Source organism: Malaclemys terrapin, chromosome 1 (assembly GCF_027887155.1).
Source record: "Malaclemys terrapin pileata isolate rMalTer1 chromosome 1, rMalTer1.hap1, whole genome shotgun sequence".
Lineage (NCBI taxonomy): Eukaryota > Metazoa > Chordata > Testudines > Emydidae > Malaclemys > Malaclemys terrapin.
The window spans coordinates 199,607,898-199,622,402 of NC_071505.1; the positions used below are offsets into that span (position 1 = coordinate 199,607,898).

A 14,505-nucleotide genomic window follows, 5' to 3' on the forward strand; every position below is an offset into this window, starting at 1 on the left:
TTGCTGATCATCCATTAAATGGAGTACCTTTGGACAAAAAGAGCTGGCTGCCATGCATGGAAAAGCAATTTTTCAAGTCTCAAGTTAACTCTAGGGGCGGTGACTAAGCAACAGGTCCCCTGGTAGGGGATTTTGATGACCTGATGAGGCTGATCAGGGAGTCAGATGACAAGGGGGCTGGTAGTTATGGTATCTGAGATAGACAATAGAAGAGATGTTAGGGATCTGGACACTTTGGCTACTTTTCTTTGTTATTTTAGTTCATTGATAATGTGTAGCTTTTTCTTTTCGCATTTGTTCCCTCAATCCGTGCTTGCGCTGATCTCTGTTTTACTTCAACACATCAAATATCAGTCTTTCTCCTTGATTTCCCTCCCCCATACTTTTAAATGGGATTTTAACCTTAACTGTTCCCTCTTTGGAGATTTTATTTCCCCCTTTTCTCTTAGTCTCTCCTTCACTAGCCCTTATTTTCCTGTGGTGAGCGCATAGCATTCCCTGCCTTTACAAGAGTCTGGGGGCTTGTTCCATCATGTTCCACAGGGGGCTAGACCATGTGGTATGTAGTTGGAGCTAAGTGTTGATGCAGAGACACTTGGCCTTGCTGACTGAGTCAGCTCAGTCTTCTACAAAGACAAACCTCACACGGGCCATTCTGAGGGGCCTAGCGCCAGGCTTAGTGCAGTCACTCCATACTGGTAACTTGATACTGTACTTGTTCTTACAGACAGCACACCGTGGAACCATCTGCGAGGATAACTGTTGAGTGTTTCCTTGGGCTTTCCCAGCGGGTTAGAACATTGTCTCCTTTCTTTTAATCAGGAGATTATGTCCCTGGAGAACTACAGGTCACTCCTGTTACCCATGCATTCCTCAATTCAGTACAATAACCACCTAATTCCACTCCCTCCTTATTGCAGCATTTCCGGGGCCCAGGAGCGTTCTGGGGTGGCCTGAGGGAAAGGCATTAGAGGGAGCGTGGCTGTTCTGAGGCTCTGCACTAGCAACGGGGTGCAACGTAGGGCAGCTCTGAGGCTGCTGTAGTCTGTGCTGGGGGACCACATTAGCACCTGGCAGTCCTTGATAGAGGATGCACAATCCATTTCCCTTCTGTTGTAGTACTGATGCTTGTATTAGAGCAGGGATGAATCTGGCTCAATCTGTCCAGGGGTTTGGGCCTGCAAGATGCTGAGCACTCCAGCTAAATCCAGTGCAGACCTTAAGCACATGCTTAACTTTAAGCATCCATTGACTTCATAGCCTTAAAGTCAAGCATGTGCTTAGGTATGTTACTGAAATGGGCCAGGATGCTCAGCGAGAGCGCCCTGGTGTGGGGATAGTTGCACAGGTGGGCCAGTGCAAGGAAGTGTGTGTTACTGCTGCTTGCCTGTGCTTATCTACTCCTCTTGGCAAACTGACAGCCCTGGAGAGTGAGGGCCTCTTTTGACAGATCTTTCATGAGCGCCAAAGTCATGTGTCAAAATAGCAACAAGAAATAACAGAATATGCACGGCCAACTTCTGATAAAAGGCTCTCAGTGGAAAGAAGTGCTTCCACTTTTGTTTTAACAGTAGTGCTTGTAACGATGGGAATGGCTCAATTTGAGCCCAGGCAGAGATGATAGAATAGGATGGAGTTTATCTTAAAACTGGTTTCAGAATATAATAATATTAAAAACCAAATGTTTAAATAGTAACGTTGTTCTGATCATCAAAAGGGTATTTTACCAGTTTCCCTTCTGCTTCATAATCTCTGCTCCAACCACAACTGCTGTCCTTTTTCAGCAGCAGCATGGTGCCTCAAGGCAGCAGGAGATTCTAAAATGCCAATTTTAATCAAACACTTTTATTTCAAATACCATTTACAGTCTCCAGGGGAGTGGAGAGCACTTTTCACTGTGCTGTTTTGGAGCACTCACTGGGTGATGTTAAATTATTCAGGACAGGTTCCACTGAATTATTCCATCACTGAAGTATGTTGCAAGCATTGCCTGTGTTTAGCTGGAAAAACTAAAAAAGAAAAATGTCCACCCCTAACAATACTGGTGTCTCTTTGCTTTAGTCCCACTTTAGCTATGGGTATCGTTGGGTTATTTCCCTTCACTTCCAGTATGTGCATAAAAGTTGTCTTAAAAGCAAAATGTAGAAATCGATTTCAAATCAACACAGACAGATGCCCTATATACACAAACCAGTGAATGTATTTGAGTGGATAGATATATAATGTATTAAGTCAGTGAAATATTCAACCCCTGGTGCAACTTAGAGCAGATCAAGGGTGCTTTAAGTTATGCCTGTCTGCAGCAGCCCACAGGGCCATTCCTGCAGCCAGGGATTGCCAGAGTGTGGCACCACTCAGGCCCTATTCCCTTCCCCGGGCCATGCCCCTGACATATTGCCCTTGTGAGGCGTGGTGGCATAGGATTTCTCTGCTGCTTCTGTACTACCTCTGCATTGCTGGAGGATTCCCCAGTGCATGGGAATCCTCAGCTGGCCACTGCTGGAGTGGTGTAAAGAAGACTTACCCATGTCTGGCAAATAACATGGGTAGCTGCTGTTCTTCCTTCACTGAACTAAGCAGAACTGAATTCCCAAATGCTCCATTTTAAAATACTTTCTGCAAGGAGACTGCCACAAACTCCGTTTGAATAAGAGTTTGGCACTGCCACTGAGAACATAAGAACAGCCATACTGGGTCAGACCAGAGGTCCATCTAGCCCAGTATCCTGTCTTCCGACAGTGGCCAATGTCAAGTGCCCCAGAGGGAATGAACAGAACAGGTAATCATCAAGTGATCTATTCCCTGCCGCCCATTCCCAGCTTCTGGCAAACAGAGGCTAGGGACACCATCCCTGCCCATCCTGGCTAATAGCCATTGATGGACCTATCCTCCATGAACTTATCTAGTTCTTTTTTTGAGTGTATTAAAAATCCAACATTTCCAAGGGGCTTCCTTGCTGGTATTATTGTGTCCTTCCCCAACAACTAAATTCAAGAGAGAGAATGTGTGCACGCGCCAAATGGATAGGGAAGTTGAAGATGAAAACTCTCCAGATCATCTTATAAATAGTTGGCTGGCTTCTGAGAAAATGGTGCAGCTTGGATGATTCTCATGCAATGGGTTTGAGTGAAGAGGTAAATAGTTTGGTGCTCTCTGCTGAAGAGTACCTTTCTGACTGTGGTAGTTGTGATCATCTGAGTGCTGGCACTAACAGTGCCCACTTTTTATTGGAAGGGGACAGGTAACAAGCTGTCTCTTTGGAAGTAGCTTCCTGCCTTAGTTCACCAGAGCCTACACTGAGTTTACTCCAGGATGAACTACATTCATGTGTTCTATAAGGGTTGGGAGAGAGGCCACATGGGTTGAGAAGACTTCTCTTTCTGTGTCTGGTGATTAAGATCAATTGGATGTGTTTTGGCTTTATTGTATGTGATGTACCGAGAGCTTTAACATAGGTGCAGATGGCAAAGTCTAAAATAAGAAGAACACTGGGCAAACTCACAAAAATGATGCAAGTGAAAGAATCTGAAGAAAGCTTTACAAAATGGATCCTTTTATCAAGATTTGAGGAATACTGAAAGGCACATTTCACTACTGTTGAATTACAATGGAATTCCTGGACATACATGCAATATCCACATTCTTACAAGCAGTTCATAACAATGGCACATTTTGAAATGCATATATTCCATTTCAGTTAATAACAGTGATTATTTGGTTAATACTTTTGGAGAACACACCACACCAACTATAGTCCAGCACCTGCAGAAAACAAGTTGTAAACACAGAATTAATTTAATCAGTGGATGCACTCCAGCTTCTCTGAGCTCATCATTTAGCATGAGAGAACTGCAGAAAGCAGCTGAGTGGTTTTATGCATCCCAGGCTAGAAGACAGCCTTGATTCAGTTTTGCCGAGAGGTGCAGATTCATGTTCATTCAGGGCCTGCATCTGCTCCCCTGGATATCAATGGCTTCCGTGATGTCAGGATCAGGCCTTAAGCACTATTAAATCATTCTGTTTGTACTCTAAATGAACACGCTGAAAAGTGTTTATTTGGCAAACAAACACTCTAAAGTTCCAAGTGCAAGAAGCATTCTTGGAATGTAGCAATAAATGCCTCCTGTACAACAGAGGGACAGGCCGAAGCATCCAATTAATGGCATTTACAAGGCAGTAATTCCAGCCCCACATGTATTTCCCCTGAAAGTAAGAAGGCAGTACAGATTATATGTGAAGGGAAACAGCAAATTAATAGGGAGACAGGAAACTGCCAACATTCTGGAAATAATGTCTTCAGCATCCTAGGTCAGTTGGTCTACAACTTCGCTAATTCACGTCTGTCAATTTTAATAGTAGGCCAAGCAGCATTACATGTGTACGGGACAGAAGGTGACAGATCCATAATGTGTCCACATTATCCATTGCAAATGGACAACTGAGATACAGATCTCCACTGTTAGACAAGTGTGGCCATTTGTTCAATAACATACAGTCAAAAAGTTCACCTGCATTCCTTTTTTCTGGCTATATTGAACTAGTGGGGCCGGGATGCTAATTATCTTTATTCATTCAACTCATGGCTAAGTTCTGTATCTCTAGCTAATAATCAAATATGTTTTTAATTTTTTGCTATTGTAAATCAGATTTGCTGGTCAGTCTTATGCGCAGCAGGGATTTTACAAAAAAGCCCTCTAACCTACTCAGCCTCTGCACAGAGATGGGTTTAAAACAAAGATACATATTAATTTCACTTAAAAAAACCCCCATCAAATGGAAGAAAATATATTATCCAAAGGCATCTTGCCCTTTGCAAAGTTTCTGCTCTGGATTGTCCCCTCCAGATGTTAGGAAATATATGCAATTGATTTTATGCTGTCAATCAAGACAAATTAATGTAGAAGGAAACTAGAAATGCCACTTCTTTCACCACAATTGATCTTTTTGTTGTTGAACTGACCCTGGTTTGAATGGTTTTGGTGTGTTAATGCAGGTGTTCAAAAGAACATCTAAAGGTCTCTTGCCCTTTCCAGCCTTCCATGTGACTCCTCTCCAAAGATAACCCTTGGACTGGGAAGGGGAAAGCAGCAAGTGTGCAATTTCCCATGGACACTCTTTAGTTTTGAGCTAGCAGCCCCTTTTTGTAGGCAAACAGCCCAACGGCAGCCACTGAAGTGAAGAAAGTGGAAAATCCAACGAGCTTCAGCAGTCCTGGTACAGATGGCAAGTTTCTCTCCCAAAAGGTATTAGTGATTGGCTGGGCTGGGACATCCTAGAGGAGCAAACATTCAGTATTAGTGTAGGGTCACCTCTGCCATGAGAGGGGAGTACAGAGCTCACTGATGTATTATATACAGCATAGGCTTCTCTTTCTTTCTAACCAAATGGGGGGTCCCAATATACCTTCTGTTGTAATTTGGTCACAATATGGAAAAGGCTGAGAACCACTGATGTAAATCAGACAACAGGCTAGGCAAGAAGGGTGGTCTTGTGGTTAAGGACCTGGGCTGGGAGTCAGCAGAATCAGGTTCATTTCCTGGCCATTCCAAGACTCCCAGTAGTACCCTGGGCAATTAAATCATTCTCTGTGGGCCTTAGTTATCCATGTGCAAAATAGCGAACAATATTTTCCTCCCTCACAGGGGTATTAGGAAGATGAATTCATTCATAGTGTTAGGTGATCCGAAGCACTCATATGACTATAAGAACTTAGCTAGGGCTAGCAACCAGAATACTGTGTTTAGCTATTGCTCTACAAATACATAGGCGATAAAGCTTGCCTCGGACTCTGGTTCAGGCATCCAGATTTCATCCTTTGAGATCTTTCCCATCTTGAACAATATCTGGAAGAAAAATGAGACCACATGAACATTCATGTTTTCCTTAATAAGCACAGGCTGGTAACATTAAGTAACATGAAGAAAATGAAAGGTCAGAGAGACTTGTGCAGCTTTCCCACTTGAGAGAGTTGTCATAGGTTTCATCCCACCAGGCACAGGCGAAAAGGTTCCCTGACAATCTATTACCCAGCCTGAGGAATATCAAAGTAAGTTTAATCTTGCGTCACTCATGAGATTGAAAATCTATTGGCAGTGATGCTGGCTGGATTGCCGATCACAGGGACAGGGGTGTAAATTTGTACCTCTGAAGGTTCTCGATAGTGGAGTTATCCCTTGGCTTTTTGGGGAATATAAAAATCAGTGTTTTTAAAACAAACAAAAAACCAAAGTGCTGTAACAAGGGCAGAGGTTTGCAAGGGCATAAAGTGTCTGCAGCACAATAGGTAAATGTCTTTGTAGCCACCACTGTTAAGGTGTGTAGCGGGAAAGAGAAGGAGGGGTGATCTGAAACACTTATGATTATTAAAATAATATATTAACACATCAAATGGAAGCCATGGACCCGATTCTCAGTCCCACTACGCCTCCTTTACACTGCTCTGCCAGAATAAAGGAACAGTGTGGATAAAATATAATCTGTGCCCACTTTCAGGTCCTTTTATCCTGGGTATGTCCACACTGCTGCTGTAAGCCAGCCTTCCAGTCTGGGGAGACAGACTCATGCTAACTCTGCTCTAGCTATCACACTAAAAATAGCAGTGAGGATGTTGCGACAAGGATGGTGGCCTGGGCTCGCTAGCTGAGCCCAGACCCAGGGGGTCAGGCGGACTGGGGACTCGAGTGGCTAGTCCATGCTGCCACCCATGCTGCAGGGTCCACACTGCTATTGTTAGTGTGTTAGCTCAAGCAGAGTTAGCGGGAGTCCGTCTATCTGGGCTGGGAGGCTTGCTCCCAGCTGCCGTGCAGACATACCCGGTCTGACTGAGAAGCAAGCCCTGGATGTGCTATTTGTTTGCTTGTGGTTTTTTTTTTTTTTTTTTTTTTTTTAAAAACAGACTGTTCGTTGCCCAGGATGGATCAACAGAACTTAGCTAAGTGTTCCCTGTCAGAGAGAAGCAGAAGGGAGTGATCACTTGTACTAAAAAAGGTCAGATTTTAAGGGTCTATACCTGGAAATAATAGCTAGTGCAACAAATACATAATGAGCTAAACCAAATAATGGACTCTGCTGGAAGTTGCATGGGTATATCTGAGGGCAGAGTTGGGCTTGAGGAATTTATTTTTAGGCAGAAGACAGATTGCACAGGCTTGGATTTAATACTTCAGTGATGAATTTGGTAACATTCTGATTTGTCTGAGACTTCAACTTGTAATGCCTCAAAGGATTTCATAATATACAGAATATAGTTAAACTTTGGCTCATGGTGTTTTGGAATCTTGCCACTGTTCATTCTAGGAGCTCTCTTTCATTAGTACAGTTACCGTAGCTAACGCTCCCAGGGTATGCTCTACACTTTGAGCTGGGCATATGATTCCCAACTCAAGGAGACCCACTTGTGCTAGCTCTCAGTGAGGGAGTAGGCTAAAAACCAAAAGTAGCTGCAGCAGCGTGGGAGGGGCTGCTAGCCCTGAGTACGTACCTAAGGTCTCTGACAGGCATGTACTTGGGGCGGCCCTGTCACTCACGCCAGGACAGTTACACTCTATTTTTAGTGCATTAGCCTCATGATGGCTAGCGTGGATATGTCTCCTCCAGCTGGGAATCTCAGCCCCAGCTCCAAATGCAGACATACTCCAAGTCCGATATTAAGATTGAAACTTCCATGAAACATCTGGCCTCTTTTGGTCTTCAATAGCCACGATCAAGGAAAAGTGGCTATCCGTACCTCTCTTGCTGCTCTCTCTCCTGCCTGCACAGCCCCCTCCATGTACCCGCTCCATTGAGTAGCGGTCTCCGTGCCAGCAAAGTAGATCCTGCCGAGGGGCTGGCGAATGGTCCTTTAAAACAAATGTAAAATGTCAAAGGCCACTAACAGAAGGCTGACAATCATTCTAAAAGCAATTATTGCTCTTGACACTAGAGCTTGTCAAGTTTCTCAAGAATTCCTAAAGGGCTGGTATGGAGAGGGAAAGAAATACATTAGGTTTTCCCTTAGAATAGCATCTTACCTGCTGCTATGTACAACATGTTACCATTAGTCAAGATAGAGCAAATCCAAGACATAAACTGATCTCTCAGAAGATGTCTCCTTTTAGTGCTTGAATAGGGAACAATCCTAAGAGGCTCCAGAAATGCACCGTGGTTAAATGGATTTATTTCCCCTATATGGCTGCTTTGCTTTTATTCTTCCATAACAACTGGGTATGAATGATGCCTTTGCAGGGGTGGGTTGCTCTTACATTTTGAGATTCAGCAGAACTTTCCCATTTGTAGGGCTGCATGCTAAAGGGGGAGAGAGCGAGCGAGCGAGATGCCTCTGTATGCAGAAGGGAAAGCTGCATCTCCCCCCTCAGGACCCTGCGCTGCTATAGTTCAGATGCTAGCTGCAAAAACTCCATAAGCTTTTTGGGCAACACAGCCACAGGAATTGCACTCCCTTTTCATAGAGAGAGAGAGAGAGTCTCTAGTGGTCACAGAGAAAACACTGGGTTAGACTTTAAACAGCTGCCGGAGACTAGCTCAGACTGTGGGAAACCTCCCCCATCACTCCACGGCATTCAGGCTAATAAAATATAGCACCCACATGCTCACGGGATCCCCAGCACCCTGAAACATGGACAGGGTATTCCCCAGACGACTGGCAGCCAGTTTGAGAAAAATCTTAAAAGGGCCACAGAGTGCCCCTGCCAAGGATGTATGGGTTGGGTTGTTCCCATTATGTGCAGGAAGGAGTATCATGTTCGCAGCAAGTACTTCAGTAATAGAACTAGAGACTTTTAATCACTAGTAGCTGAAGTGGACCATATGGAACAAAGCAATTTTCCTGTGCTCCTAGTTAGGTGTAAGAACTGTATGTCGTCGTTTGTGGGGTTATAAATAAGAATTTTACTTATATCCCTATTTATTTCTTCCCTGTGACTAACTGAATTAGCTCTGCCTGAGCCTGACCTTGCAGGTATTGAGTTAATGGCAACTTTCCCATTGATTTCAGTGGTCACAGCATCACTCTTTTAGAAAGAACTGAAGGAACATATTAAACATTTTAAGCAGCAAAAACTGGGCAGTGACCTAGTGAGAAGAGCTCTTGTATTGCTGACATAGGTCCATTAGCCTGTGTGTTCTGTTTCACTGAAGATTGTGGGTGAAATCCTGCTTCCACTGTTGTCAACAGCAAAATTCACGTTGACTTCAGTGGGGCCAGGATTTCACCCATATGCTGTATGTTCAATGTGTTTTGTATGGAAAGAATATTGTAACAATTACAAAGAAGTTACCAAAACAAAAACAAACAAACAAAAAGCACAATGTTATCTGGTTTACCTTCCATATTGAGACATGATGCCTGGTGGGAAGTAGGCTGTATAACATCCCCCTGAATACTGTTCTTCACTCCAGTTCTTTTCTTCATAATGCACTGGCTGTAATAGTTAACAAGACATGAAAGAAAGAACAAGCCCTTGGCTAGGATATTGGAAATAAAATAAGTAAATATTTGGCATTTAGGAAACAAAACTAGAATTATTATTTTTTTACAATACTGATACAGGACTGACACCGCATTCTGTTAATACTATCCAACAGCACAAAATGAGCAGGTTTCTACTTCTCTGGAGCATTGCTCTCCCATATAATATAGACAACTTTGACAATTCTTATCCTCTTTTCTGGTATAGAGAAAGAGTTCTTGTCTCTCTCTAGTGTTTGGGGTTCACCAGCAGCTGGGGAAGTGGGTATCATATGGCATAACCTGCATTGCTTTTGAGAACTAAAATGTAAATGTTGTCCTTGCTTCACCATTCAGAAGAAACAAGTAGTACTACCACCATGTAAATAAAAGAACAGGCAGTGGTTTCTCACATGTAAAGCCTCTTCTGAGCCCATCACTTTGGCATACAGTTCACAGATTTTTCTCTTCCTAAACACAAATATAAACAGTGATCAGAAAACAAGTGAAAGAACCTCATTCTTTGCTGCTGTTCTTAACATTAAAATCTGTTTCAATACACGTTAAAATTATTTTTGTATGTGCAACAGATTCCAAGTTCATACTCTTAGGCCAAATTTTCAAACACCGATGCCTAAGTGTTAAATCCTGATATCACATTTGGGAGGCTCATGCTGGACTGCATGCCATTAAATGAATGTTTGTACAGTTATCTGAGGATGTAGAGTCAAATTATACTCAGGTTCACTGGTATAAGTCTGGAATAGCTCCAATGAAGTCAATGGAATCACTCCAGATTTACAACAGGGTAGCTGAGAGCAGATTTTGACCTGTAAAATACTCAATGGTATTTTATTTATTATGAATAACAAAATAGGCTTCAAACTGGACTCTTCTTTCATATATGGTTGTGGAAACAGTACTGTTGTAGACACAGATGTTTATACATGTATGTAAATAATAATAAATGTTAGAATATTTCTGTCTGGCATGTAGGGGAAGGACACCAAAGGTTATGTACCTCAGCACTCCCTTCATTTCACTAATGGACCAGCTATGTGAAAATGGTCAGGATGGAAGGAAGCATTTTGGAATCTTTGCAGTAACCAGCAGTTGTCACAGACAAAAACAGTGCCCCAAGACTATCTATGAAAGATAATGTGCTAGTGATAACAAGAAAAAACAGATAGCATGTGGACACTTTAAAATATCCTTAAAGTGGATTCACTGTGGGCTGTGCCTGCTTACGCAAGCTGAGTTTGGACCTCGGAGTTTGGGGAATACTATTATTTGTAGTTACTCTATGTGTATATAAAATTACTCGGTGAAGCATCCTAAAGAACAACTCTTTGAAATTGTAAGTTCTTACCTCTCTTCTTTGCTGACCTTTGCAAGTCTATAGGCCTTTCTTGTAAGGATAAAACTAAAGAAAAAGAGGGCATAAATATTGTGCAGTGTCAATACACAGACTGATTTACAAAGCATGGGCATAAAGTCTTTGCTTAAAAAGACTTTACAATGAGTGAGAAAAACACACTACTGGTAAGTCTAATTCTTTTATCATATAAAAAGCGTAATTATCACAGAATACATTTATCCATATTCAATAGCTTCTTGCATTATATCCGGAAACGATCAGCTTGTACAGAGAGCGCAGGAGTAAAGTGCTCCTTGCAGGAAGCTAACAAAACTGATTACCACGTGCTGTGCTAGCTGAAGCTTCCTAATGAGTTGTAGGTGTAACCCCAGGTACAGCACAGTACAACAACTCAATCTTAAGGTGATGGAGGCATGGACTACTGCCAAGGGAAAGTCTGGGGGAGATCTCAGAAAGGGGCCGAGCCCTTTAAAAGCAACTTCATCTACCCCTGTTAGGAACTGGTATCAAAGAGCGCTCACAGTTCTAGAAGACTCAATAGACACCCTGTAGTGGAATTTTCACAATTGCTTTGCATTGGCCGAATTGGTGGGGGGAGGGATAGCTCAGTGGTTTGAGCACTGGCCTGCTAAACCCAGGGTTGTGAGTTCAATCCTTGAGGGGGCCACTTGGGGATCTGGGGCAAAATCAGTACTTGGTCCTGCTAGTGAAGGCAAGGGGCTGGACTTGATGACCTTTCAAGGTCCCTTCCAGTTCTAGGAGATGGGATATCTCCATTAATTATAATTATTATAAAAAAGAATTCTCCTCCCACTGCAGTGGGCAGGACAATGCCCATTGACTTCAGTGGGAACGGAATTAGGCAACGCCCTGATCTTCATCCAGTGTGAGGAGAGAATCAACCAACACAACACGTGCAGCCTCTCTTTCCGTATCGAGATCTAAATCCGAATTGGCTAAGATCGAGACCTGAGTTTCCTTGAACTGGGCTTTAGTTTTCTTGTCCCTCTAAATTCCCAGGCAGCTGCCCCTCCCACAAAGCCAATATAATTTATTTTATTAAAAGATCCATGATTAGGTCAGCTACAGGGCAATTGCAGGGGAGTGAGGCTACAGTATACACAACATATATTTTATGACAAGCAGTTTAGAAGGCTACAGTCACATTCCTATCAGTAATTGCTCTAAGATGTTTTCAGCTAGAGTCAAAATTGATTCCTGGAATAATTCCACTGACTTCCATGGAGATGCACCTCCGGTGAATTTGGCTCCTGGAATCCTTTATATAGTTGTGCATACTAGCAAAGAGATGATCCCAACATTGATTTTAGTAGTAAGAAAAAATATTTACATTCCTGTTGTTGGCAGTAACTTGAGAGGAATGTTAGGGAGTTTCATGGTGTCCAGAACAAGGACATTTTAAAACTTTGTGTCCATAATGTTACACAATTCAAGAGGAGTGTTAGGCTCTCCCTGTATGGTACTGTACATGCAATTATTTGGTGTATATATACACAAGTGTTTTTTCAGCTTGTTTGGAAGGTTCGCCTTGTATTTAAAATGGAAACATTTTGTAAAGTTTTTTTTAAATTTATATTCACTTAATTCACTCTTTTCAAAAGCCACTAAATGCTGTTACACATTTTCCAGCTCTCCTTCCAAAATGAAATGCTAAATATTTGGCAGTTTCTCCAGAATTCTAAATCTGTCACTGAACAGCTGTGCTTTGACCGAATTACAAGATGCTGTGAGGAACAGTTCTTCATCTCTTCAATGCATTGCAGATTCAAAACAAACAATGGCTTGTCAAGTGCATTTTCAGTATTCAGCATGGCCAAAAGAGAAGGCCCAGTATAGCTGGAATAAGATGGTTGGTAAATCTGACTAAGAGAGGTTTAATTTCTATGGGCCCAATTCTGCAAAACCCTTAAATGTGTGCTTAACTTCAACCATGGGAATAGGCACATTGGACAATGTATCTCCCTTCCCACCAGCCTTCTCGGCACTGGCCTACTTACAGCTGGTGCAAAGCCTTGCTCCAAGGAATGCAGAGGCTTGAAGGGGCTGCATACCTACTTTATCCCACACAAGAGGATGCCCAAAGACTGCAGCTGGCCCAGAGTGCCTTGCATGCATCCTCATAATGGGTGAATATCACCTATAGTGATTTGCATGCTTCCCAATCCCCTCTGCAAGTCCTTTCACAAGCATCTATAAATCTAGGAACATGGACTAGGGGTGCCTTACCCTATAATGGCAGGCACAGATCCATCAGGTTTGGAATCATCTAAGGTTATTGAAATTGGAGCTTCTTCGTCCTCAATAAGCATGCAGGCACAGTAATCTGCCAGGAGAAAGGAAACGGATATAACAACTGCTGAGTGCTATTTACTAGTAGTAATGAAAAAACTTCAATAAAAAGTAAATGCATAGCTGTTCTTCATTCACTGATAATACCTAGAAATCTGGAACCTTCTTCTAGCATTCTCTCTCTCCCTGTCAGTACAGTTTCCCAAACTGCGTATAGACACACATCCTAATTTGTTTTTAAATGGGGACTTTGTTGCTTTGTATGAATTTATTTGTGACTTACAGAAAGTTATGGAGACTTACTCTTATCAAATAACAGAAACGGCAAAAAAAAAAAAATTCAGACTCTAATAAAAAAGTAGCTTGCCCAAAACAACACCAGAACCCTATTCTTGGCAAGTCTACTCAGTGGAGACTCAATCTTGTACTCCTTGTGGAATTCTCAATGGGGATTACACAGAAGTAGGGTAGAAACAGAAGGGTAGGACAGAACATAGGAATTGCCATAGTGGATTGGACCCCTGGTCCACCCCAGTCTAGTATCTTGCCTCTGACAGTGATCAGATGCTTCAGAGGTAGGTGCAAGAAACCCTGTGGTGGACAATGGTGGAATGACTTAGTGGCTAGTTGAAGAGATATAAATCCTCATAACATTAAAAAAATCCACCTGTTTAATGCAACAGTGGCTGTTCTGATGTTGGAAATGAAGCATCCTCACACACAAAGTTTAGGAAACAATTTTTTTTGCCCATTCTCAAACACTTAAAGATGATAAACCCACGACTTTGAAGTTAGTGTAGCACTAAACTCCCAAGTTCTTCATTTCCCCCCCGTAGTTGATACCCACGTACCCATCTTCTTCCAGAAGGCCTCTTTATAGTACATCATACATTTAATGACAGAACCCATAGGAAGACGATGAATTAACTGGTTTCTCTCTGATGGTAGTTCTGGGTTGAAATGGATCTTTGTAGTCAGGCCTGGGGGGATGGCACTAATCACATAACTGCCCTGAAACATAAGGCACTGATATATAACACACACACACACACACACACACAACTGCAATCTTAGGTATGAACAGAAATATTATTTTCCTTTATTTAAGATGACCTCTGTGGGTGCTATAATATAAAATAACACAATAAAACAAAGCAGAGAGAAGGTAGACTAATGTCAGGAGCCAATTAACAATATACTAATATGAGACCCAGTCATAAATAGATCAGTAAAGTAGATTCAAAGACTTTCAGGGGAATTGGAGAAGCACAGACACACAAATGTGTGTTGCTGATTACATTTGGCTAAGAGCTGCAGTGGACATTCCCTCCCTCCCCCCCCCCCCCACACACACTAAATGCAAACTACTATT

At 42.4% G+C, this 14,505-nt stretch overlaps 1 protein-coding gene across 1 annotated transcript in view; it reads right to left on the reverse strand.

The window, feature by feature from the left end:
* Positions 1 to 3,531: 3,531 nt before the first annotated feature.
* Positions 3,532 to 14,505, reverse strand: part of LOC128823298 (amine oxidase [flavin-containing] A-like) — a 50,978-nt gene continuing 40,004 nt past the window's right edge. The window contains exons 8-15 of the mRNA XM_054005535.1: positions 13,985 to 14,144; positions 13,071 to 13,167; positions 10,815 to 10,868; positions 9,859 to 9,916; positions 9,322 to 9,419; positions 7,727 to 7,838; positions 5,781 to 5,843; positions 3,532 to 5,272 (exon numbers count right to left, since the gene is read on the reverse strand). Of these exons, the coding sequence (XP_053861510.1) occupies positions 5,117 to 5,272; positions 5,781 to 5,843; positions 7,727 to 7,838; positions 9,322 to 9,419; positions 9,859 to 9,916; positions 10,815 to 10,868; positions 13,071 to 13,167; positions 13,985 to 14,144 (798 nt within the window). The 3' untranslated portion in view covers positions 3,532 to 5,116. The remainder of the gene's footprint in view (positions 5,273 to 5,780; positions 5,844 to 7,726; positions 7,839 to 9,321; positions 9,420 to 9,858; positions 9,917 to 10,814; positions 10,869 to 13,070; positions 13,168 to 13,984; positions 14,145 to 14,505) is intronic.